The 27,687-nt window shown below is 40.6% G+C and overlaps 1 protein-coding gene across 1 annotated transcript; it reads left to right on the forward strand.

Annotated features, from left to right (window-relative positions):
* LOC135517671 (BDNF/NT-3 growth factors receptor-like) lies at positions 1–27,505 on the forward strand. Its single transcript, XM_064942178.1, has 18 exons — positions 1–610; positions 2,042–2,116; positions 2,225–2,296; positions 4,074–4,142; positions 4,271–4,431; positions 4,684–4,820; positions 5,773–5,905; positions 6,316–6,627; positions 7,033–7,053; positions 9,670–9,678; positions 13,645–13,679; positions 13,788–13,887; positions 14,104–14,292; positions 14,769–14,899; positions 15,194–15,366; positions 18,020–18,260; positions 22,062–22,220; positions 22,874–27,505. The coding sequence occupies exons 1-18, from the start codon at positions 405–407 to the stop codon at positions 23,057–23,059; spliced, it is 2,409 nt and encodes an 802-aa protein (XP_064798250.1). The 5' UTR covers positions 1–404; the 3' UTR covers positions 23,060–27,505.
* The last annotated feature ends 182 nt before the right edge of the window (positions 27,506–27,687 follow it).

Consider the following 27,687-nt stretch of genomic DNA (forward strand, 5'->3'; position numbering starts at 1 on the left):
CCACGCATTCTGACTCCACCGTGCAGTCTCTTATTTCCATCTCCATCACTACTGCATATGAAGAAGAATCACAAGGATAACGGGTTTCTCCCTCAACATCTGGAGCGCCACGTTTTACCACGCAGAGACAGACGCTCTGCCTCCGAGAAAGAGACGGGTGAGACTGAGGACGGAGCACTTGACACCTTGCTTCACAGCATCGATATGCAGTAGTGTGATAGCAATTCTACGGAGACGTAGAGGCCATTCCATGGCATCCTAATATTACATTGAGGGATTGCGCATTCGTGATCAAAGGCAGCCTCGTTAGTGGTGCCGAACGGATTAAATTGGCTATAGGACGGGGGAAATTAATAATATCCATATTTGATCAATACCTACCGTGAGATATCGTTGGACCTGCAATGGACTCCAACGTACGGGAGTATGGAATGGCTCGCTTGGGAATCTTTATGGTTTTGATGGGGCTGTGGCGGGTTAGCGCTGCTTGCCCTGCGTTCTGCACTTGCAGCATCTCAAGGATTGCTTGTATCGATCCTGAACCAGGGATCGAGGATTTCCCTATCCTTACGTTAGATGACATAGAAATGGACATCAACATCACCGATATGTAAGTATCGATTAATTAAAATAAATGGCTACGCCATTGCAGACATGGCAAACCTACAATGAACGGTTCCTGTTTTTAAGCAAAACAATGTCAGATTGCTCAAAAAAATAAATACAAAAACATCTGAGGTGTATCACAAAATAAGGTCTATTTACTTTGCCATACTATTTAGGCTGTTCATCTCTCATGTTTTCAGTTTCATTTGGAGACAACCTACCCTAAGCAACAATAAAAAAATAAGTAGGCTACAGCTTCAGCATATAATAGTGTAGGATAATTATCATGCTGGTGGGGGGGGGGTTCGAGCGTGCGTGTCAGGTGGTGGTAGCACGAGTGGTTGGGAATATTTGGAATAGGCTATTTTCCTCTAGAAACCAGGCCCTGGCAGGGATAGTGGTATTGATATTTAGTGGGGATAATGGCATGATGGCTGATGTGGCTCCAACAAGCAGAGACCTGGGGGAAGCAAGAAAAAACACGAAGGAAAACAATGTCAGATAAATGAGCCAAATCACGATTATAATGGGCTAGCCAACGTAACAGACTCGGGTCTATGTCGCCACAAAATACCCATCGTAGCAATCAGTGCCGCCCGAAGTAGTTCTTGTAAATATCAAAACACGTTAGCACACCGTCACAGTGGTATCTGTATAAAACACAGGTTTAAAGCCATTTATTAGGTTTAGGCTACAATTTTTGACGTGCCAGAGCTGGACTGGATGAGTTTATTTGATAGACAATAAACAGATAATGCATGTGCGGAGAAAAAAATACATTACCACTGCATGTTGTTGGTGATAAGTGTTACTCTGGTTCATCAGGCCTATTAGCTAACGCAGCATATGTTTAGATGTATCATATTTCAGTGCAGTAGGCCTATTGCATATATCCATAAGGTGCATAGTATTGTGCCTGAAACCTATATTGCTCCTGGGCAAATGCAGATAGTGAGAGAACTAACACCATCAGCATGCTGGGGCCATAGCCGACATCTAGACAGGGTGGTGTTGTACTTGACTGTGTCTTCTCTAACCATCCATAGCTTAATCAAAGATAAACCTTAATTGATGATGGTCTACTGGCCTATTACTTTGGCATGCAAAGCATTTTCATTCATTATTATGAATATTTAACATGAATAATTAATTCTAAACATACATATATGAATATTACATGAACAACCATCACCCATCCAGGTGTTGTTTACTCTAGTGTAGAGAGATATCAATCCCCTTAGCTTTTCTAATCAGTAGATATTAGCTGAGTGTCCAAAGAGACACCAGTTTGTACCGCTATCAAATCTATCATGAAGAGAAGCTACAGATTCCCTCAAAACAGTTCAGAAACCTGTGAAACTGCCCAAAATGGACATGATGGCCAAATACTATATTTCCATTGTGTTTGTAATTGTTTTGTATTGAACTTTTACAGATACATTGCAAATCAAAACAGACTATTTGACATCAATGATAACAGCTTGAAGTACTACTCAAATCTCAGAAATCTGTAAGTATTAGTATTACGCGAGGTTATGATCCAGATTATGTTATGGTTGCACTAAATAATATGTAATTGTGACTAAAAATAACACATTCACTCCCCCACTCCGAACAGAACTGTGACAAATACCAGATTGACTTCTATATCATCACAGGCCTTTTTCAACAATACAAGACTTCAATATCTGTAAGTACTGTATAGTCTTTGATTCATTTTCTGTTTGGTGTTGTTCTTATCTTCCTCCTCACAGATATAGCTAATATACTTTCAAAGAGCAAATGTAGGGCCCCCAAGCCAATCACAAACAATTAAGCCCAATTCACGTTATAGACTATGTAGATTCTTACAGATGTAGGATCTTAATTTGGATCTTAATTTAGCTATTTTCTTTGCTGAGAATGTTCCTACACAGCAGGAAATGCAAATTTGTCACATATTTGAGTTTTAAACAGGCTTCTAAACGGTGTGTTTCCCACTTTGAAACTTGATTTGCCCTAATGAAAAATGTATCAACCCCTACAAAAATGTCCATTAATTACAATCCACATAATCATGAACATTTCCTGTCGCTGAAGGATTATTCTCCTGCTTTAGCTAACTGTCTCAAATGAAGATTCTACATCTGTACTAACCTTACAGTGAAGCCTTGCAGCCAACACTTCTAAACGTGGTAATTCTTATCCAAATCGTCCTTGATTTGGCATGATAATGTCACCTATAGTCAAAGGAGCTGGTTCAAGCGCATACAGTTTAGCCTCATGGCTGGGTAGCTGGACGACACGCTCAGCAAACAGTGAGGAGCAGTTAATGGTCTGACCAGATGTTTTTGTTAATGCATAGTTAGAAGGTGCTAGGTGCAAAACAAGTGAAAGTGAAAATAGAGCAAGCATTCTGTTCCAACGTCACATACGTTTTCATTTGAGTTTAATCACACACACACACACACACGCACACACGCACACACACACACACTGATTTTGGATTGAGTTCAGTACATACAGGCAACTGCCAACAGACAGAAAACTAAGGGTAAATGAGGGATACAAAAGTACATTGAAAGCAGGCGCTTCCAAACAAGTGTGGTTCCTAAGTTAATTAAGCAACTGACATCCCATCATGCTTAGGGTCATGTATAAGTGCCCAGTTGCCCAGTATTTAGGCTACCATGGCTAGAAGAGGAGGTCTGGGACTTTGAAAGAGGGGTCTCAAATGAACATAGGGGGTTTAAATGGTTGCGTGTGTGTGTGTGTGTGTGTGTGTGTGTGTGTGTCACCAGATCTCAACCTGGTGACACAGACGTATGGGAGATTTTGGAGTGGCACCTGGTGTTTTTAATCACCATCAACAAAACACCAAATTATGGAATTTCTAATGGAAAATGGTGTTACATCCATCCAGTAGAGTTCCAGACAGTGCTTGACTTGGGCAGGAGCCCACGGGAGCAGAGTACCGGCACCTCAAATGCTCTACTGCTTGAGCTCCTGTTCCTCTTATAGAATATTAACTCAAAAGTATTATGGAGCTCCTGCAACAAATTGTAAACAATACCGGCACCCAAAATGAGTACCGGCACCTATTTCAGTCCAAGTCAAGCACTGGTTCCAGACACTTGAAGAATCTATGTCAAGGCGCATAGGAGCTGTTCTGGCATCTCGTGGTGGCCCAATGCTATATTTGTATTTTTATTTAACCTTTATTTAACTTGGCAAGTCAGTTAAGAACAAATTCTATTTTACAATGACGGCCTGGGGACAGTGGATTAACTGCCTTGTTCAGGGACAGAACGACAGATTTTTACCTTGTCAGCTCTAACCAGTAGGCTACCTGCCGCCCCCAAGATACTTTATGTTGGTGCTTCCTTTATTTTTGAAGTTACCTGTACATTGATAACATTAGTTATGTCATTCTGACCTACAATAGTTGGTTTATTGTAACATTTATGATTTATTATTTTGACTCGTAGGAATCTGAGAGACAATAACTTGTCAACACTCTCTTGGAAAACATTCCAAAACTTAAACATGACATCTTTGTAAGTATCTATCTCTATTTACTATTTTATGTCATGTAATTCTTATTTTAAAGTGCAATGTCTATGTGTGTGTGTGTGTGTGTGTGTGTGTGTGTGTGTGTGTTAATGCTCTGTTTTTTTTTCTCTAGTCCCCTCCTGTCTGGTAACCCTCTGAAGTGTGTATGTGAGAACATGTGGATCAAACTGAGGCTGCAAGAAGACATTGACAGTACAGAGAGTCAAGAGCTGAAATGCATAGATGACAGAGCAGTGAGGAGGGCCATCTCCAGATTTTCTCCCCCTGATTGTGGTAATGTCAACCCCAGAGAAAGACAGACATACAGATGGGGAACTACACTAAACATGTTGTGACAAAGCAGAGAGAGAGAAAGCTTGTGTACGTGTGGAACATTGAGGAGCATACTAGAATGCCAGTGTATTGCTTTGACTTTTCTTTTCAAATAGTCAGTAAACAGCATGGAGTAGAAATCAAGTGAAGGTCACTGAGGTGCAACTTGTACCGCAAAACAACATTGTTAAAGGTTCTGTTTACGTTTTACAGAGGCTCCCGCAGTGGAGGTCAGTCCCTCTATCATCAAAATGACGGAGGGAAGTGATGTCAGAGCAGTGTGCAGTGCAACAGGGTCTCCTGCCCCTGATATCTTGTGGAATATTGACAGTTTGTTTACCATCACTAAGGTAAGACGATGATCTTTGTTTTGGTATATTATGACACAACCCTCTGACTATTACTAGGGCTAGGAGTTGTTCCTGATGAGGTCATGTGGGCAGGGAAAAACTCTTGGCTTTGTATATTATGCACTTTTCTCAACTGACTCCTTAACACTCACAAAAAAATGACCCCCCTTTTCTCCCCAATTTCAATCTTGTCTCATCGCTGCAACTCCCCAATGAACTCAGGAGGCAAAGGTCAAGTCCCACGTCCTCCGAAACATGACCCGCCAAACCGCGCAACTTAACACCCGCCCCACTTAACCCGGAAGCCAGCCGCACCAATGTGACGGAGGAAACACTGTTCAACTGACGACCGAGGTCAGCCTTCAGGCGCCCTGCCCACCACAAGGAGTCGTTAGAGCGCGATGAGCCAAGTAAAATCTAATTTTATTGGTCACTCACATGTGTTTATCAGATGTTATTGCAGGTGTAGCGAACTGCCCCCCGGCCAAACCCTCCCCTAACCTTGATGACGCTGGGCCAATTGTGCGCCACCCTATGGGACTCCCAATCACGGCTGGTTGCGATACAGTCCAGGATTGAACCCGGGTCTGTATTGACGCCACTAGCACTGCAATGCCTTAGATTGCTGCGCCACTCGGGAGGCCCCATAGCACTCAATTTTATGTTCGTTTTTTAAATTTCTTTTACATGAAACTTGTCAAGTTTTTACATTTCAATACGTAAATAACAATATCATTTTATTAATATAATAACAGCACATTACTCCATACTTTTAGGTGTTTTATAACATACAGCGGTAAATATTTTAGCTCCAGATGTTTCACTATGATCACAATGATTTGTTATTAACTGTATTGACTGTGTAATACATGTTACTATTACTAATAATGCTAAAGCTAATAATGCTTATTGCTCATCATGACAATGCTAATATTGCTAAATGTATTTACAGATCAATGCCTTGGAGCTGGAGAGCAATCTGACACTGTTAGGTCTCTCGCCTTCGGACAACGGCAGAGTGATCACTTGCAATGTTGAGAACGTAGTCGGCCAAACCGAGGCTTACCTCCAACTCAACATCCTCTGTAAGGACGTGTTCTGTTGTGTTGCGTGCCTATACCATTTTTTTGTTTATTTTATTCTGCCACTGTGGTTGCAAAATGTAAAATGCCATTTTCACTGATTCTACAGTGTAGTTTTATCCTGGATCTGTAGCATCCTACATACTGAAAGACCACCTCTGGTGGTTCTGTGTCCTTACTGAAATGATAATATTGCTCAACAATCTGATTGCTCTACATGTCTCCTGTCACCTTGCCATACTGTACTCCTCCTTCTGTTTAGCTCCTGGTTGCCCTCAATGCCGTACCATCCTCTCCCTCCTGTCTAGCCCTCTTACCCCAGTATCCCACTGCATTCTTCCAGTCCCCCTTCCTCATGTCTAGCACCCACTCCCAGTACCCTGTGACTATTCTTCCTGTTGTCTCTGTGTCAGTTCGCCCCACTATCCTGGAGCTGCTGGAGCCATTGCGCCTCCACCACTGGTGTATCCCCTTCAGTGTGACCGGAAACCCCAAGCCCGAGCTACGGTGGTACCACAAGGACCAAGAGCTCCACGAACAGGAGTACATCAAGACCGAGATCCACGAGAGCACAGGGAGCATTCACCACGGCTGCCTGAAGCTGGTCAACCCGACTCACATCCACAACGGCCAGTATACGCTGGTGGTCAGGAACGAGTATGGGGAGGATCGTAAAGAAATCGATGCCCACTTCCTGCTCCCGCCAGACCCAGACTACGATACAGGTCTCACTGCAGTTTAGTTTATAGTTACTGTAATTTCATATAAGATGTTATAATCTATATGTAAGTTGTTTTTAGACTCTCTGAAAAAAAACATCTGTGCTATGTAGAACCTTCTAGGACCATAGAAAAGGTTAAAAATAGAACCATTTCAAGTCAAATAAAACTCTTTTTGGTTCCAAATGGCACCAATTCAAGAGTTCTATTTGGAACCAGAGGTTCTATGTGGAACCAAAAATGGTTCTATATGACCTGAAAATTGTAACCTTTTTTCAGAGGTTTCCTTTCCTAAACAAATGGTTCAACATAAGCAGCTTTTTTTCTGAGAATATTGTTTTTTTGTGTAGCATATTATGTGTAATGGATGTTTATGAATAACATGTACATTCCCCTTTTCACTTATTTCAGAACCGCCATATACCTACCCTTGTAAGTATTTCTTAAGACATTGCAATTCTGAAAAGAATTATGATTCTAAAAAGTGCCGTTACGAAGACATGTGTGTATGTGTTTTTCTCTTGACATGATGTTAAATAACTGTCCAGTGTTTCCAGATTTCTATGATATGTGACCTATAAATAATTACAATATGAAATAGATTTCCTTCCAAAAAAAATTAAATTAAGAATGTTAAAAAGCAGCTTTTCTGTGTTGGAATGGTGTGGGCGTACCTCAGCAACAGAATGGTGTGGGCATATACCAATCATAAAAAATATTCACGCAAGTAGACCACCGATTGGCCTTCATGCAATCATCCTCTGAGGAAATTGCATTTTTTTTTTTAAACGGTCTGTTTGACATTGTTTGAGGTGGGTCCCCAAATTATGCTTTGGCAACATACGGTATGAGTATAGCACGAGTCAACAACATTATTTAGGTATGAGTTAACAGAATATTAACTTTTTAACTCTCACTGGAGAGTTACTTTTAATTGTAAATATCAAATGCAGCCGTTTATTTTAGTTATCTCAATATCAAATCATTTTGGGATACAATTAAGTACCTTACTGTGAATGTTTTCAATTTAAATTGTCAAAAAGAAACAAACATTGCTCTTTGCTAAGAAGCTATTTCTCAAGCAAGAATTTTGTGGGGACTGTCTGGGAGTGGTCTGAGTGGGGAGGGGAAAACTGAAAGCTAGCTGTTATTGATAGAGGTTTGGAACTGTTTCTTATTGGTCTATTAACTAATTTATCACCTGTCAAGCCAAAACTCCATCACATAAAACAGTCAAAATATTTCAGGTGGTCTTTTCAAACAGCTCTTAGACTAAAAGGTCATTATCATAAATGTCACAATTTTACAGTATTTTTCCAATATATGTGTGTGTGTGTGTGTGTGTGAGAGTGTGTGTGTGTGTGTACAGTGCATTCTGAAAGTATTCAGACCCCTTGACTTTCTCCACATTCTGTTACATTACAACCTTGTTCTAAAAATTATGAGGAAAAGTTTTGATTTTTCAATCTACACACAATATCCCATAATGACAAAGTGAAAACAGGTTTTTTAGAAAATTTTTCAAATTTATTTAAAAAACAGACACCTTATTCACAAATATTCAGACCCTTTGACATGAGACTTGAAATAGAGCTCAGGTGCATCCTGTTTCCATTGATCATCCTTGAGATGCTTCTACAACTTGATTGGAGTCCACCTGTGGTAAATTCAATTGATTGGACATGATTTGGAATGACACACACCTATATATATAAGTTCCCACAGTTAACAGTGCATGTCGGAGCAAAAACCATGCCATGAGGTCGAACAAATTGTCCCTTGAGCTCCAAGACAGGATTCTGTCAAGGCACATATCTGGGGAAGGGTACCAAAACATTTCTGCAGCATTGAAGGTCCCCAAGAACAGTGGCCTCCATCAATCTTAAATGGAATAAGTTTAGAAACACCAAGACTCTTCCTAGAGCTGGCCATCCGGCCAAACTGAGCAATCGGGGGAGAAGGGCCTTGGTCAGGGATGAGACCAAGAACCCGATGGTCACTCTGACAGAGCTCCATAAGTTCCTCTGTGCAATGGGAGAAGCGTCCAGATGGACAGCTATCTCTGCAGCACTCCACCAATCAGGCCTTTATGGTAGTGGCCAGGTGGACGCCACTCCTCAGTAAAAGGCACATGACAGCCTGCTTGGAGATTGCCAAGAGGGAAAGGCACCTAAAGGACTCTGACCATGAGAAACAAAATTCTCCGGTCTGATGAAACCAAGAATTAACTCTTTGGCTGAATGCCAACCGTCACGTCTGGAGGAAACCAGGCACCGCTCATCTCCTGGCCAATACCATCCCTACGGTGAAGCATGGTGGTAGCAGCATCATGCTGTGGGGATCTTTTTCATATGTAGGGACTGGGGAACTCGTCAGGATTGAGGGATGGAGCATTGTAAACCTGCTCCAGAGGGCTCAAGACCTCAGACTGGGGCAAATGTTCACCTTCCAACAGGACAACGACCCTAAGCACACAGCCAAGACAACACAGGAGTGGCTTCGGGACAAGTCTCTGAATGCCCTCGAGTGGCCCAGCCAGATCTCTGGAGAAACCTGAAAATAACTTTGTGTCAACGCTCCCCATCCAACCTGACTGAGCTTGAGCGGAACTGCAGAGAAGAATGGGAGAGACTCCCCGAATACAGGTGTGTCAAGCTTGTAGCATCATACCCAAGAAGTCTCGAGGCTGTCATCGCTGGCATAGGTGCTTCCACAAAGGGTCTGAAAACTTTAGTGAATTTGCAAAAATATCTAAACCTGTTTTTGCTTTGTCATTATGGGGTATTGTGTGTAGATTGATGAGAAAAACAATTTAATCACTTTTAGAATAAGGCTGTAACGTAACAAAATGTGGAAAAAGTGAAGGGGTCTGTATACTTTCCGAATGCCCTGTATGTATAAAATACAGGAAAATTTTGTTTTTGACTGCACTGGGCCCTAAAGACTTTAGGAATTATGACAGATTGATGATCCTGCCTTGTTATTTTCCTTTCCTCTGTCCACTGCTCTTCCTGTGCTGTGGGATGTCATCACCCTGCTGCATTTCAGACACCACTGGTATGTGCTTGAAGTATGAAATCCCGAGGGAATGTATTGGGTTTGGGGGAAAATCCAGGGTGGCCCAAAAGCTAATAGGGGATAGACAAGCATAATCCATGGCAAAACCTTTGACTGGACAAAATGGCAGTTTCTGGGCCCTGTCTATTACATAATTTACAGTGCCTTCAGAAAGTATTCATACCCCTTGACTTATTCCACATTTTGTTGTTACAGCCTGAATTCAAAATGGATATCAAAGTGAAAACATGTTTATTGAAATTGAAATACAAAAAGATTTCATTTACGTAAGTATTCAAACCCCTGAGTCTATACTTTGTAGAAGCACTTTTGGCAGTGATTACGGCTGTAAGTCTTTCTGGGGATTGTGCAACATTTGCCCATTACTCTTTAAAAAAATCTTCAATTTGTCAAATTGGTTGCTGATCTAGATCTTGAAGTAATTTATGTTAAAAAAATAACATGGCTAAAGAGCAACAGTAAAATAAGAGTAGCGAGGCTATATACAGGGGGTACTGGTACAGAGTTAATGTGCGGGAGCACCGGTTAGTCAAGTTAATTGAGGTAATATGTACATGTATGTAGAGTTAAAATTCACTGTCTTCTTCGTAAGCAACTCCAGTGTAAATTTGGCCTTGTGTTTAAGTTATTGTCCTACTGAAGAAAAAAAAACAGGCCACCACAATTACAAGCATACCCATAACATGATGAAGCCACCACTATGCTTGAGAATATGAAGACTGGTACTAGAGAATGTGTTGTATTAGATTTGCCCCAAACATAACACTTTGTATTTAGGACAAAAGTTTATTGCTTTGCCCAATGTTTTGCAGTATTACTTTAGTTCCTTGTTGCAAACGGGATGCATGTTTTGGAATATTTTTATTCTGTACAGGCTTCCTTCTTTTCACTCTGTCAATTAGGTTAGTATTGTGGAGTAACTATAATGTTGTTGATCCATCCTCAAACTATGTACAGTGAGGGAAAAAGGTATTTGATCCCCTGCTGATTTTGTACATTTGCCCACTGACAAAGAAATGATCAGTCTATAATTTTAATGGTAGGTTTATTTGAACAGTGAGAGACAGAATAACTACAAAGAAAATCCATAAAAACGCATGTCAAAAATGTTATAAATTTATTTGCATTTTAATGAGGGAAATCAGTATTTGACCCCTCTGCAAAACATGACTTAGTACTTGGTGACAAAACCCTTGTTGGCAATCAGAGGTCAGATGTTTCTTGTAGTTGGCCACCAGGTTTACACACATTTCAGGAGGGATTTGGTCCCACTCCTCTTTGCAGATCTTCTCCAAGTCATTAAGGTTTCGAGGCTGACGTTTGGCAACTCGAACCTTCAGCTCCCTCCACATATGTTCTATGGGATTAAGGTCTGGAGACTGGCGAGGCCACTCCAGGACCATAATGTGCTTCTTCTTGAGCCACTCCTTTATTGCCTTGGCCATGTGTTTTGGGTCATTGTCATGCTGGAATACCTATCCACGACTCATTTTCAATGCCCTGGCTGGGGGAAGGAGGTTCTCACCCAAGATTTGACGGGACATGGCCCCGTCCATTGTCCCTTTGATGCGGTGAAGTTGTCCTGTCCCCTTAGCAGAAAAACACCACTAAAAACACTAATAATGTTTCCACCTCCATGTTTGACGGTGTGGATGGTGTTCTTGGGGTCATATGCAGCATTCCTCCTCCTCCAAACACGGCGAGTTGAGTTGATGCCAAAGGGCTCCATTTTGGTCTCATCTGACCACAACACTTACACCCAGTTGTCCTCTGAATCATTCAGATGTTCATTGGCAAACTTCAGACGGGCATGTTTATGTGCTTTCTTGAGCAGGGGGACCTTGCGGGCGCTGCAGGATTTCAGTCCTTCATGGCGTAGTGTGTTACCAATTGTTTTCTTGGTGAGTATGGTCCCAGCTGCCTTGAGATCTTTGACAAGATCCTCCTGTGTAGTTCTGGGCTGATTCCTCACCGTTCTCATGATCATTGCAACTCCACGAGGTGAGATCTTGCATGGAGCCCCAGGCCGAGGGAGATTGACAGTTCTTTTGTGTTCCTTCCATTTGCGAATAATTGCACCAATTGTTGTCACCTTCTCACCAAGCTGCTTGGCGATGATCTTGTGGCCCATTCCAGCCTTGTGTAGGTCGACAATCTTGTCCCTGACATCCTTGGAGAGCTCTTTGGTAATGGTGGAGAGTTTGGAATCTGATTGCTTCTGTGGATTCCCTTTAAGAGTGTGCTCCTAATCTCAGCTCGTTACCTGTATAAAAGACACCTGGGAGCCAGAAATCTTTCTGATTGAGAGGGGGTCAAATACTTATTTTCCTCATTAAAATGCAAATCAATTTATAACATTTTTGACAGGCGTTTTTCTGGATTTTTTTGTTGTTATTTTGTCTCTCACTATTCAAATAATCCTACCATTAACATTATAGACTGATCATGTATTTGTCAGTGGGCAAACGTACAAAATCAGCAGGGGATCAAATACTTTTTTCCCTCACTGTAACTGTTTTAAAGTCACCATTGGCCTCATGGTGAAATCCCTGAGTGGTTTCCTTCCTTTCTGGCAACTGAGTTAGGAAGGACACCTGTATCTTTGTAGTGACTGGGTGTATTGATACACCATCCAAAGTGCAATTAATCACTTCACCATGGATATTCAATGTCTGCTTTTTTTTACCCATCTACCATTAGGTGCCCTTCTTTGCGAGGCATTGGAAGACCTCCCTGGTCGTTGTGGTTGAATCTGTGTTTGAAATTCACTGCTGAGGAACATTACTGATAATTGTCTGTGTGGGGTAAAGAGATGAGGTAGTCATTCAAAAATCATGTTAAACAGTATTGCGCACAAGGCAAGTCCATGCAACTTATTATGTGACTCTACAAGTCCATGCTAGGTAAAGCTCCGCCTTATCTCAGTTCTCTGGTCACGATGGCAACACCCACCCGTAGCACGCGCTCCAGCTGGTGTATCTCACTGATCATCCCTAAAGCCAACACCTCATTTGGCCGCCTTTCGTTCCAGTTCTCTGCTGCCTGTGACTGGAACGAATTGCAAAAATCGCTGAAGTTGGAGAAATTTATCTCCCTCACCAACTTCAAACATCTGCTATCTGAGCAGCTAAACGATCGCTGCAGCTGTACATAGTCTATCGGTAAATAGCCCACCCAATTTGACCTACCTCATCCTCATACTGTTTTTATTTATTTACTTTTCTGCTCTTTTACATACCAATATCTCTACCTGTACATGACCATCTGATCATTTATCACTCCAGTGCAAAATTGTAATTATTCGCCTACCTCCTCATGCCTTTTGCACACAATGTATATAGACTCTCTTTTATTTCTACTGTGTTATTGACTTGTTAATTGTTTACTCCATGTGTAACTCTGTGTTGTCTGTTCACACTGCTATGCTTTATCTTGGCCAGGTTGCAGTTGCAAATGAGAACTTGTTCTCTAGCCTACCTGGTTAAATAAAGGTGAAATTAAAAATGTAAAAATTGTTAAGCACCTGAACTTATTTAGGCTTGCCGTAACAAAGGGTTTGAATACTCATTGACAAGACATTTCAGCTTCAAGTTTTTATTATTTTGTAAAACTTTCACAAAAAAAATCCACTTGTGTGGACATTGTGTGTTGGTGTGTAGGCCAAAAAAAATCGAAATGTAATCAATTTTAAATTCAGGCTGTAACACAACCAAACATGGAAAAAGTCAAGGGGTGGGAATACTTTCTGAAGGCACTGTAGCTAACACACCTACTGTCTGGTTACATCACAACCAGACAGTATTTTTAGCGTTTGAAAAAACCTAAGGTAATTTTAACGTGAGAGAAGAAATCAGATGAAATTAGATTATGTACTTTAATGTTTGTAGGTTTAATGCTGTTTCATTCTGTTTTAAATATGTCCTGTGCTTGTTCTTTTTGTCTCAGACTTACCACTACCCCCAATAGAGGACAGTGTTGCAGTAAGTTAACGTACACATCATAATTTGTCATGCGTGGTTATGTGCATACTATAATGTTGTGCACTGTTATTGGTAAGTATTTAGCATTGTTGAATGGTGTTGTTCCAGGTGTACATAGTGGTGGGGATCGCTGGCGTGGCATTAATTGGATGTGTCCTGATGGTGATCATTCTGAAATACGGAAGAAACTCAAAGTTTGGGATGAAGGGTAAAAGCTTTTCTTTTTAATCTTAGTATAGTCATTTTTCAAACCAGTATTGAGACTTGCAGGCCTCCCATTTGGATAACAATGAACATCTTGTTTTAATTCCATTTAACCCCACCACATTTCAGCTTATGTTCGGCGGCATAATAACATACAGAAGTCAATCACTCCTCTCATAATTGTATTTCCTCCCACTGGGGTCCTACCCTTCCTCCTCAGGCTCCTCCTCGGTCATCAGTAACGACGATGACTCCGCCAGTCCTCTTCATCACGTCTCCAATGGCAACAACACCCCGTCGTCCTCAGAGATGGGCCACGATGCGGTGATCATTGGAATGACAAAGATCCCTGTCATTGAGAACCCACAGTATTTCCGCCAATCTGGCAGCATGCTGAAATCGGACACGTGTGAGTTACCGTGGTGCGGAGGTCTGCTGGTGTTGTTACCCAGTCTTTTTCTGATAAATCCATGACAGGGCCACTGCGACTGGATGGACTTCATGGCGATGACTTTGGTTGACCTCTTGCCGGATGACTTGCTGTAATATCAGACTGTATGGCACAGAGGATGTCACTAGACAGACACACACACAGTGTGACTATTTCACTCGTATCCCTGTGAGAATTGTAGTTCTGTAATGGCTACAATGTCCATACTCGTCCGGCACGCGACCAGAATATCACAGTTTCACTGTTTGTCCTCTATACAGTAGTAGACTAGGGCTGTTTACTTTAGTGTATGTAATGTGTAGGGCCAGGAGTTTTTCCTGGCCACTTGACCTGACTAATTCTAACTAGGGGCCGAGAGTTTTTCCTGGTCAGTTCACACGATGTTCAGGAAAAACTGTGATAGTCTTACTTCATCTGTCTCTTTTACATCCCAGTTGTCCAGCACATCAAGAGACACAACATTGTGCTGAAGCGTGAGCTGGGAGAGGGGGCCTTTGGGAAGGTGTTCCTGGCTGAGTGCTACAACCTGAACCCAGATCAGGACAAGATCCTGGTGGCTGTCAAGGTAAAGTATGGCCATCTATGCATGCCATTTCAAACAATCAACACACACTTTAGTCCTGGCTTTGATTTTGTTTTTTAAAGAACAGCTTTAAATAGAAACTATTTAGCTGTTTGTCCTTTTCCCATATGTGAGGATTGTATGTACATTGTTTTGGATAATAGCACGGCAGGAAGGAGACTTTGAAACCATCAACAATCGCATCAATCAATGATTAAATGATGGTGTGCGTGTGTGCGTGCGTGCGTGTGTGTGTGTGTGCATGTGCATGTGCACATGCATCCCTGTCCTCCTCAGACGTTGAAAGAGGCCAGCGAAAGCGGCCGAGCCGACTTCCACCGGGAGGCGGAGCTGCTGACCAACCTGCAGCATGAGCACATCGTTACCTTCTATGGCGTGTGTGTGGAGAGTGACCCGCTCATCATGGTGTTCGAGTACATGAAGCACGGCGACCTCAACAAGTTCCTCAGGTATTGTCGTGTGTCCCAATGTCTTTGTGCGTGTGATTTACGTTTGCCAATTCACGTGTACTGTATTAAAGTACTAACAGACATAAATACTCCATGTGTGCAATGTGTATGTTTTGTGTCTGTTTTTATCCTTTTACTGTAAGCCAGAGCGCCAAAGACACATTTACATTCTTTGCAAATTGAATGCATAATAATGTTGTCTAATCTAATCAGCCATGAAAGGCTATGGGGGATTTTGGCACATACATACAGTACCAGTCAACATTTTGGACCCCTACACATTCAATAGTTTTCCTTTATTTTTTTTCTATTTTTTTCTACATTGTAGAATAATAGTGAAGACATCAAGCTATGAAATAACACATATGGAATAATGTAGTAACCAAAAAAGTGTTAAACAAATCAAAATATATTTAACATTTTAGATTCTTCATAGGTGGCCACCCTTTGCCTTGATGACAGCTTTGCATACTCTTTGCATTCTCTCAACCAGCTTCATGAGGTAGTCAGTCACCTGGAATGCATTTCAATTAACAGGTGTGCCTTGTTAAAATATAATTTGTGGAATTTCTTTCCTTCTTAATGCATTTGAGCCAATCAATTGTGTTGTGACAAGGTAGGGGTAGAATACAGAAGATGGCATTTGGTATAAGACCAAGTGAATCAAGCCTTCATGGTCGAATTGTTGCAAAGAAACCCCTACTAAAGGACACCAATAATAAGAAGAGACTTGCTTGGGCCAAGAAACATGAGCAATGGACATTAGACCGGTGGAAATCTGTCCTTTGGTCTGATGAGTCCAAATTTGAGATTTGGACTCATCAGAAAGAAAACCGCCGTTTCTTTGTGACACAGAGTAGGTGAGCGGATGATCTCTGCATGTGTGGTTCCCGCCATGAAACATGGTGGAGGAGGTGTGATGGTGTGGGGGTGATTGCTGGTAACACTGTCTGATTCATTTAGAATTCAAGGCACACTTAACTTCTTGACTCACCCATCCCGTTAGTGCGATCATTTTTGTTAACATCCCCTGAATTGCAGCGCGCCAAATTCAAATTAAGTTACTAAAAAATTACATTTTCATGAAATCACAAGTGCATTATAGCAAAACACAGCTTAGCTTGTTGTTAATCCACCTGGCGTGTCTGATTTCAAAAAAGCTTTTCGGCAAAAGCATACCAAGCATTTATGTAAGGACATCTCTCTCAGCAGACTAAACATTACAAACAGCTAGCAGCAAAGTACATTGGTCACGAAAGACAGAAAAGCAATAAAATGAATCGCTTACCTTTGATGATCTTCGGATGTTTGCACTCATGAGACTCCCAGTTACACAATAAATGTTCCTTTTGTTCCATAAAGATTATTTTTATATCCAAAATACCTCCATTTGTTTGGCGCATTATGTTGAGAAATCCACAGGCTCAAGCGGTCACGACGGGGCAGACAAATAGTATCCGCAAAGTCCGTAGAAACATGTCAAACGTTTTTTTATAATCAATCCTCAGGTTGTTTTTACAATATATCATTGATAATATTTCAACCGGACTGTAGCTTTTTCAATAGGAGTGAGAGAGAAAATGTCTGCTCCAAGCATGGGAAACGCTGCTGGCACCCAGCCACCCACTGACGCGATATGATCTTTCGCACTCATTTTTCAGAATAAAAGCCTGAAACTATGTCTAAAGACTGTTCAGACCATGTGGAAGCCATAGGAAAATGAATCTGGTTGATATCCCTTTAAATAGAGGGAAGGCATGCAATGGAACAGAGAGGTTTCAGGACAAACAGCACTTCCTGGTTGAATTTTCCTGAGGTTTTCGCCTGCAATATCAGTTCTCTTATACTCACAGACAATAGTTTGACCGTTTTGGAAACATTAGAGTGTCTATCCTAATCTGACAATTATATGCATATTCTAGATTCTGGGCCTGAGAAATAGGCAGTTTCATTTGGGTATGTTTTTCATCCAAACATCAAATTACTGCCCACTACACTCAACAAGTTAACCAGTTAACCTCTGCAGCAATAAGCCATCCCATATGGTTTGCGCTTAGTGGGACTATCATTTTATTTTCAACAAGACAATGAACCAAAACACACCTCCAGGCTGTGTAATGGCTATTTGACTAACAAGGAGAGTGGAGGTCAGATGACCTAGCCTCCACAATCACCGACCTCAACCCAAGTGAGATGGCTTGGGATGAGTTGGATCGCAGTGTGAAGGAAAAGCAGCCAACAAGTGCTCAGCATATGTGGGAACTCCTTCAAGACTGTTGGAAAGCATTCCAGGTAAAGCTGGTTGAGAGAATGCCAAGAGTGTGCGAAGGGTGGCTACTTTGAAGAATCTAAAATATGAAATGATTTTGATTTGTTTTAACACTTTTTGGGATACTAAATTATTCCATATGTGTTATTTCATTTTTTATGTCTTCACTATTAATAGTAAAAATAAAGAAAAACCATTGAATGAGTAGGTGTGTCCAAACTTTTGACTAGTACTGTATGTAAGTGTGATACTTTATTTGAATTGAAACTGGGTAACTGCAATGGAAGCGAATGAGTTTGCACTTATCCGATTAAGTCCTCTTTGTATTCAATTTTAGATAACTATAGTTAGCATTGTGTTTGACCCACCTGTGTTTTGGTGTAGGTCCCATGGTCCTGACGCAGTGCTGATGGCTGATGGGCAGCACAGCCTGATGGTGGAGCTGACCCAGTCCCAGATGCTGCATATCGCCCAGCAGATCGCTGCAGGCATGGTCTACCTGGCCTCCCAGCACTTTGTCCACAGAGACCTGGCCACACGCAACTGTCTGGTGGGAGAGAACCTGCTGGTCAAGATTGGGGACTTTGGCATGTCCAGGGATGTGTATAGTACCGACTACTACAGAGTGAGTCTGTGGGCACACACACACACACGCACGCAAAACAGAAAGACAGGAATACACTCATGTGTAATTAGAATTTGGTTTTGGTTTGTAACAGCCATGCTGTTACAGCAATAATTTTAACCAGCAATTTTTAAAATGTATTTCTAATGCCATTTAAATGCAAATTCTATAATATGCATATAATTGCTGTTTCCATGGTAATAGGGGGCAACAGTGCAAAATGCACTGGCAGTTTTTTTTCATGCTTGACATTGCATTTATGCCGTGATGCAAATTTAGCCTTGAATTCTCTATTTTAAGGCCTTTTCAGAGGCAAGCTACTGCTCTTAAAATACCTAGATTTATGAACACGCTTCTCCTTATCACCCCCGTTCTATCCAGTATCTAACCTAGTTCTTATAAAATGAGTGAGGGAAAACATTGTCTACCTTAGCAGGTAGCCTGGTAGCCTAACCTGTTTCTGCTTTACCCATCTCCTTTGTTGTTGTTATGCCAAATTGGCATGATATTGGCTACTTAAAGCACAAACAGATTGGGCTAACAGGCTAACTGCTATCTGCTACTGTCTAGCTTTTACTAGAACAGTATAGACAACACTACAGGCATTAATGTGTTAATGTGATTTCATGTCTGCATGGGCCCAAGAATATTTTGGCCATCTCAGGTTGATCTGACAATCCTCACATAGAAACTTAATTGAGAGGACGGATGTTTGATATTCTTTTTACATTTGTGTAAGAAACCATTTTTTTGAAAATCATAATGAAAGTGTCCATTTTAGGCCCTTTTTAGACAAATACATGCCCCTTGTCAGACTTAATGGTCCGTGAACCGTACATGATACAGACAACACCTTGGTGTCATTATCCTCCTAATAGTGTGCTCATTTTGAGACATATTGTTTTTAACAATATATTCTACAAGTACATCACATTTCTAAAGTGGGCTCTCTGCTACTTTCAAAGGTATGATACATTTTATGAGCACCATCAACACAGTGAATGGGGAAATGGATTCAAAGGGAACTCCCTCTGCTGGTGATTTGCTGAATGTGCAATCCTACAGGAGGGCTGTGATACAATGTCAATTTCTTTGTATAAAATTGATAATTTCTTCAAAAGTACCAGAGAGCCCACTCTGGGAAGTTGATGTTTGAATAGTATATTGTTCCAAACAATGTCTAAATATAAGCTAAATCAAAAAGGCTACTTTTGAGATTTTTTATGTTGAATAAATGAATGGGAGTTTTATTTCAGACCACAGACATACTCCATGTTTTAGAGCACACATTATAAGGAGTAAAATGACAAGACACTTCACAAATTATTTGTTTCTTACAGGAGGAATGTATAGGTCTAAAAAGGGCCTAAAACGGCCACTTTCATCATTTATATACAGTACCAGTCAAAGGTTTGGACACACTTACTCATTCAAGGGTTTTTCTTTATTTTTACTATTTTCTACCTTGTAGAATAATAGTGAAGACATCGAAATTATGAAATAACACATATGGAATCATGTAGTAACCAAAAAAGTGTTAAACAAATCAATATATATTTGAGATTCTTCAAAGTAGCCACCCTTTACTTGATGACAGCTTTGCACACTCTTGGCATTCTCTCAACCAGCTTCATGAGATAGTCACTTGGAATGCATTTCAATTAACAGGTGTGCCTTGTTAATTTGTGGAATTTCTTTCCATAATACGTTTGAGTCAATCAGTTATGTTGTGACAAGGTAGGGGAGTATACAGAGGATGGCCCTATTTGGTAAAATACCATGTGCATATTATGGCAAGAACCGCTCAAATAAGCAGAGAGAAATTACAGTCCATCATTACTTTAAGACATGAAGATCAGTCAATGTGGAAAATTTCAAAGAACTTTGAAAGTTTCTTGAAGTGCAGTCACAAAAACCATCAAGCGCTATGATGACACTGGCTTTCATGAGGACCACCACAGAAAAGGAAGACTGCAAAGGATGTTCATAAGAGTTGGCCTGCCTCAGAAATTGCAGAACAAATAAATCTTTCAGAGTTCAAGTAACAGACACATCTCAACTGTTCAGAGGAGACTGTGTGAATCAAGCCTTCATGGTTAAATTGCTGCAAGGAAACCACTACTAAAGGCCACCAATAAGAAGAAGAGACTTGCTTGGGCCAAGAAACACAAGCAATGGACGTTAGACCAGAGGAAATATGTCCTTTGGTCTGAGTCCAAATTTGAGATTTTTGGTTCCAAATGCCATGTCTTTGAGACTCATAGTAAGTGAACAGATGATCTCCGCATGTGTGGTTCCCACTGTGAAGCATGGAGGAGGTGTGATGATGTTGGGGTGTTTTGCTGGTGAAATCAAGGCACACTTAACCAGCATGGCTACCACAGCATTCTGCAGCGATACGCCATCCCATCTGGTTTGCACTTAGTCCCACTATCAATTGTTTTTCAACAGGACAATGACCCAACACACCTCCAGGTTGTGTAAGAGCTATTTGATCAAGGAGTGTGCTGGAGTACTGCATCAGATGACCTGGCCTCCACAATCACCTGACCTCAATCCAGTTGAAGTGGTTTAGGATGAGTTGAACCGCAGAGTGAAGGAAAAGCAGCCAACGAGTGCTCAGCATATGTGGGAACTCCTTCAAGACTGTTGGAATAGCATTCCAGGTGAAATCTGGTTGAGAGAATGCCAAGAGTGCACAAAGCCATCAAGGCAATGGGTGGCTACTTTGAAGAATCTAAATGATAAGATATATTTTGATTTATTTAACACTTTTTTGGTTACTATATCATTCCATATGTTTTGATGTCTTCTATTATTCTACAATGTAGAAAATAGTAAATAAATTAAAATCTGTCAATTGGCACGTGTGTTTTTCTGTTGCTCATTAGAAAAACACAATTTCATTTTCAATATTTCATGTTTGTTCCCCATGAGACACTGTAGACGCAGAAGAAGTCTATTTAATTTCTTCATTATCCTCAGAATGAATCTAAAATAACTCAAGAAATCTGTAATTAATTTAGATGTTTTTGCAGAGGTTTTAGTTGCGCAATTTTACATCGAACTAAGGTGTTTGGTGCAGTATTTCTGAAGTAACGCACGGTTGTTCAAAACTCCATTTAAGGCGAGACTGACTTTATGACCAAAATTATCCTATTTACACTTTGTAGTCAATTTTGACACTAGAATAACGGTTTCTGACTCAAATCGATGCCATGTAGGCCGTTTTCAAAGGGATTTGTTGCTTTTTAAAGGCAGTCGCTCAGATTTGGCCTTTAGATCCAGTGCCCTCTGCTGCTTCCTGGCCCTCCCTCGGGAGAATCAATACAAAACAGATGAATGTAACTGAGACCCATCACCCCCCCCCCCCCCAATCAGAAGGCAGCATATGAATATGCCCACTCACTAATACACAGTATCCGCTATTGTGATCATATAGGAAGACCAACGATGCAGCTGAACAGCAATTGGGTCAACACGTGGAAACATTTGCCAGTTATTGTGAACTGACAATCATGTCAATATCAGACAAGGTCTAACAGTACCAATACAGGCAAAACATGTTTTTTTAAATATCTCATAATATTGATTTCCATGACAACTGTAGGCCCACCCAATACACATTTGTGTACATGACCTTTAAACAAATGTTAATGGGCCTTAATAGTATGTTGGTTACTGACCTGACTGACAACACCTTTCCATCTAACCCTGTTTTTTGGGACGTTTCTTTACTTCACTCCCGTTCATTTGACCTTCTCTGTGGTTTTCCTGGATGGTTCCTTTGTCTGTTTCCAGGTGGGGGGTCACACCATGCTGCCCATCCGCTGGATGCCTCCAGAGAGCATCATGTACCGGAGGTTCACCACGGAGAGTGATGTCTGGAGTCTCGGCGTGGTCCTCTGGGAGATCTTCACCTATGGGAAGCAGCCCTGGTACCAGCTCTCCAACAATGAGGTCAGTAGTCTCTTATCACAGAGAGCAGCACTCTTGAGATTTGGTTCTGGGTTCCGAGATCACAAGGTTTTAGACACAAACTCAAACCTTTCCTACAGTAGATTGACTACACTGGTATCATCGCACTTGAGCTCCAATTAGATTTATTGTCAACTTCAAATATATCAGTCTTCTGTAGTCTCCATTTTTCATTTTTCTATCTTTGTTGCAGTATATCACATTTATATTGTCCATATACATTGACTGTACAAAACATTAGGAACACCTGCTCTTTCCATGACACGGCGTGACCAGGTGAATCCAAGGTGAAAGCTAGGATCCCTTATTGATGTCACATGTTAAGGCCACTTCAATCAGTGTAGATGAAGGGCAGGAGACGGGTTAAAGAAGGGGGAGGGGTTGCAACGCAACATGAGGAAGGTGTTCCTAATGTTCTATTCTCTATGTCGATTTTTATGCGTTATGAATATACATTTCCTGGAAATCAAGGCTAACATGTCTGAGTCTAAAAAAACATATCACCTTGGTAAACCTCACTTTGTTTAGATGCTGTTACCATGTGAGCGATGGCTTCCTTAATTGCCCCTGAGGGAATAAATCAAGTTGAATTGGACTGAATTTCAATTGCATTGTGGTGGGTACCCTTTATGCAGGTGATCGAGTGTATCACCCAGGGGCGCGTGCTGCAGCGGCCGCGTTCCTGTCCAAAGGAGGTGTACGACCTGATGCTGGGATGCTGGCAGAGAGAATCCTACATGAGACTGAACATCAAGGAGATCCACAGCCTGCTCCAGAGTCTGGCCAAGGCCTCGCCTGTCTACCTGGATATACTGGGCTGAGTGAGTCTGGGCAGGTGTTTGGGTGGGAGTGAGGGGGAGTTGCATGTGTGTGTGCGTGTGTGCGCGTGTGCGCGTGTGTGCGTGTGTGCGTGTGTGCGTGTGTGTGTGTTTGCGTGTGTGCCCGACTGTGCTGACTGTGCTTCTGTCTCCTCATCACATAGAGAAAAGCCTTAAATTTGATTAACTTTTTCTTTCCTTCTCCATTTGATGATACTCTTAGGACCAGTTTCTCAAACCCAGATTAAAATAATCCAGGAGTAGGCCCAATTCTGATTTAGTTCATCAAGAGCTAAAAATGATTTAATGAACATCTATTAACCTTGAATTACATAATGCTGGACTGTGACGGGAACTTTTGAAATGAAGTTTAAAACCATAGTCTAACAATAATTGAGGCCATGTCCATGAAACCAAAATGATCAGTAATCTTGATTAAATTGTAATCTGGGTCTGCGAAACAAATCATGAACTGTGTTATTGTACTGTTCTTGTACACTGTAATTGCTGGGGATGAACAAAGGGAAAATGACTGTCAAAATGATCATGGACAATGTATGGACACGTGCCAACATGGATAGAGCTTTTCCTTGTTCCTACTAACACGAGGAACATCTCGTGTGGAGCGACATATAAAGTCGAAGTAACATTTATTTATTTTTAAACCCATTGCAATGAAGTAAGGCTTACCGCTTATATAAGTGTCATGGACTATTTTTATGATGTGAGAACTTTCTTATTGATGTCAGGTGCTTTTTGACTCTGTTGTTTTCATGTTGCCACTTTACATTTTGATTGGTGACTAAATTCTGTCATCATGGCCAACCAGTCCGGAGCTGTGGAGTTGATTATTATGGTACTTGAAGGGTACCTCTTAGGACTTATAATGACTTCATATCACATTAATAACCCATTAATAACCCATATATACCACAGTAAAAAAAAAACAAATAAAAAAAACATCCATTCATGAAATGCTTATGTACTGCTTATATATGGTTATTTGTATGTTATAAAGTCTATGTAGGTACCCTCAGTCTAGAGAGAACAAGAGCCATCCATCCACACAACACCGTTAAACCCCTGAGTGTTGCTATACATATACGTATGTGCATATTACAAAAACACTTTTAAATGTTATAAAAATAAGGATTTACCTTTTTAAAACATATGGGCATTCTCTATGCCATATTTATAATTCATTTTCTCAGAGTTATTTTCTTTTTTTAAATTAATATTTCAGGTTGTGGTTCATTATCAGTGGTATTTTCTATCTGATTCTATTTTGCTAGATACTGACATTGTCCATTTCCATGTAGAAGGTCTTTTGTGTTTTTGAATGTGGTTAGTATGCACTACACATGTCACAATCTTGACTGGATAACTAAAGCACAGTGAATAAGGACCGTCCCGGCATTAAGTTGGAACTGGGAGGAATTTGAGTTGCCTCAACTCAAACCAAAGCAGTAAGAAAGTTGACCATACTGTAGCATAGAATAACATTGTCATTTTGTTTTGTCATTTGTCATTTGTGAAGAGCACATTCACCAGCAATGGCTTAGAGAGACCATCATTTTATCCTCTACCGTATAAATCTATTGGAGGCCCAAAACTCTACTACACTGTTTGTTTTGCATTTTTGAAGGCAGCTTTATAAATGCTGTTGATGTTGTTGAGGTCGACGTTGATAAGATGTTTCAGTATATTGAAGCTAATAGGAAATGATGGATTTAGCCTTTAAGGATATTTGATTAATTTCAGCTGTATTTGTAGCGAATCAACATTGACACTGCTTTAGTTTCACCCTCGAGTTAGAAAACATCACTGGTAAAATGCCCCTATTCAGCGATTTATGCACTTAAATTACTAATTGACTTGTTTACATTATGTACTGTGTAGCATATTATTTGGAACCAGGGTGTGAAATTCTGTGATCTTATATTGATTGATATACAGTACCAGTCAAAAGTTTACACACCTACTCATTCAAGTGTTTTTCTTTATTTTCTACAATGTAGAATAATAGTGAAGACGTGAACTATGGAATCATGTAGTAACCAAAATAGTTTTAAACAAATCAAAATACATTTTAGATTCTTCGAAGAAGCCACCCTTTGCCTTGATGACAGCTTTGCAAACTCTTGGCATTATTTCAAACAGCTTCACCTGGAAGGCTTTTCCAACAGTCTTGAAGGAGTTCCCACATATGCTGAGCACTTGTTGGCTGCTTTTCCTTCTCTCTGCGGTCCAACTCATCCCAAACCATCTTGATTTGGTTGAGGTCGGGTGATTGTGGAGGCCAGGTCATCTGATGCAGTACTCCAGCACTCTCCTTCTTGATCAAATAGCCCTTACACAACCTGGAGGTGTGTTGGGTCATTGTCCTGTTGAAAAACAAATGATTGTCCCATTAAGTGCAAACCAGATGGGATCGCTGCAGAATGCTGTGGTAGCCATGCTGGTTAAGTGTGCCTTTGAATTCTAAATAAATCACTGACAGTGTCACCAGCAAAGCACCCCCACATCATCACACCTCCTCCATGATTCACAGTGGGAACCACACATGCAAAACTCATCTGTTCACCTACTATGTGTCTCACAAAGGCCTGATTCACGCAGTCTCCTCTGAACAGTTGATGTGTCTGTTACTGGAGCTCTGTGAACCATTTATTTGGGTTGTAATGTCTGAGCCTGGTAACTAATGAACTTATCCTCTGCAGCAGAGGTAACTCTGGCACTTCCTTTCCTGTGGCGGTCCTCATGAGAGCCAGTTTCATCACAGCGCTTGATGGTTTTTGTGACTGCACTTGAAGAAAGTTTCAAAGTTCTTTTGAAATTTTACTCATTGACTGACCTTCATGTCTTAAGGTAATGATGGACTGTCGTTTCTCTTTGCTTATTTGAGCTGTTCTTGCCATAATATGGACTTGGTATTTTACCAAATAGGGCTATCTTCTTATACCACCCCTACCTTGTCACAACACAACTGATTAGCTCAAACGCATTAAGGAAAGATATTCCACAAATGAACTTTTAACAAGGCACACCTGTTAATTGAAATGCATTCCAGGTGACTACCTCACAAAGCTCTTTGAGAGAATGCCAAGACTGCAAAGCTGTCATCAAGCAAATGGTGGATACTTTAAAGAATCTCAAATATAAAAATATATTTTGATTTTGTTTAACAGTTTTGGTTACTACCTGATTCCATATGTTTTAATGTCTTCACTATTATTTTTTAAATAAAGAACAACCCTGGAATAAGTAGGTGTGTCAATGTTTTCATTCACAGATTCTATCAGGAATGTGACGACTTGATAACTCTGGCAGAGTTTAATCAGATAATGTGACAGGGAAGAGGACCTAAGACAGTGCCTTCAGAAAGTATTCATACCCTTTGACTTATTCCATATTTTGTTGTTACAGTCTGAATTCAAAATTGATCAAATATTTTTTCCCTCACCCATCTACACACAATAGCCCATAATGACAAAGTGAAAACATGTTTTTTTTACATTCTTGCAAATGTATGGAAAATTCAATACAGAAATCTAATTCCCATCAGTATTCACACCGCTGAGTCAAAACACCTTCGGCAGCAATTACAGCTGTGAGTCTTTCTAGGTACGTGTTTTATTTTATTTTACTTTATTTTTTAGCTTTGCACACCAGGGTATATATATTTTCCCATTTAATTATTTTCAAAATTCTTCAAGCTCTGTCATATTGGTTGTTGATTTTTGCAAGACAACCATTTTCAGGTCTTCCATAGATTTTCAAGTAGAATGAATGGCCACTCAGGAACATTCACTGTCTTCTCCAGTGTAGATTTGGCCTTGTGTTTTAGGTTGTTGTCCTGCTGAATGGTGAATTAATCTCCGTGTCTGGTGGAAAGCAGACTGAATGAGGTTTTCCACTAGGGTTTTGCCTGTGCTTAGCTCCATTCCATTTTTTTTATCCTGAAAAAATGGTACTCAGTAATGTGTTGTAACATAACAAACAAACATAACACTTTGTATTCAGGACAAAAAGTGAATTGTTTTGCGGTATTACTTTAATGCCTTGTTGCAAACAGGATGCATGTTTTGTACTATTTTTATTCTGTACAGGCTTCCTTTTCACTCTATCAATTAGGTTAGTATTGTGGAGTAACTACAATGTTGTTGATCCATCCTCAGTTTTCTCCTATCATAACCACTCTAACTGTTTTCAAGTCACCATTGGCCTCATGGTGAAATCCCTGAGTGGTTTCTTCCTCTCTGGCAACTGAGTTAGAAAGGAAGCCTGCATCTTTGTAGTGACTGGGTGTATTGATACACTATCTAAAGTGTAATTAATAACTTCACCATGGATATTCAATGTTTGTTTTTTTTACCAACAAGCTGCCCTTTGTGAGGCTTGTAAAAATGTCCAAAAATTTCACTCTGACATTATGGGGTATTGTGTGTTGGCTGGGTACAAGACATTTAAATATAATCAATTATAAATTCAGGCTGTAACACAACAAAATGTGGAAAAAAATCAAGGGGTGTGAATACTTTCTGATGGCACGGTACATAGCATTATACAACGGGTGGGTCTAATCCTGAATGCTGATTGGTTAAAACCGCGTTCCAGCCATTGTCTATTCA

This window comes from Oncorhynchus masou, chromosome 28 (genome assembly GCF_036934945.1).
Source record: "Oncorhynchus masou masou isolate Uvic2021 chromosome 28, UVic_Omas_1.1, whole genome shotgun sequence".
Classification (NCBI taxonomy): domain Eukaryota; kingdom Metazoa; phylum Chordata; class Actinopteri; order Salmoniformes; family Salmonidae; genus Oncorhynchus; species Oncorhynchus masou.

Coding starts and splice junctions, on each gene's coding strand:
- LOC135517671 (XM_064942178.1), top strand. CDS start 405: ATGGACTCCAACGTACGGGAGTATGGAATGGCTCGCTTGGGAATCTTT. Junction 18,261..22,061: donor ATAGTACCGACTACTACAGA/GTGAGTCTGTGG, acceptor GTCTGTTTCCAG/GTGGGGGGTCACACCATGCT. Junction 22,221..22,873: donor ACCAGCTCTCCAACAATGAG/GTCAGTAGTCTC, acceptor CCCTTTATGCAG/GTGATCGAGTGTATCACCCA.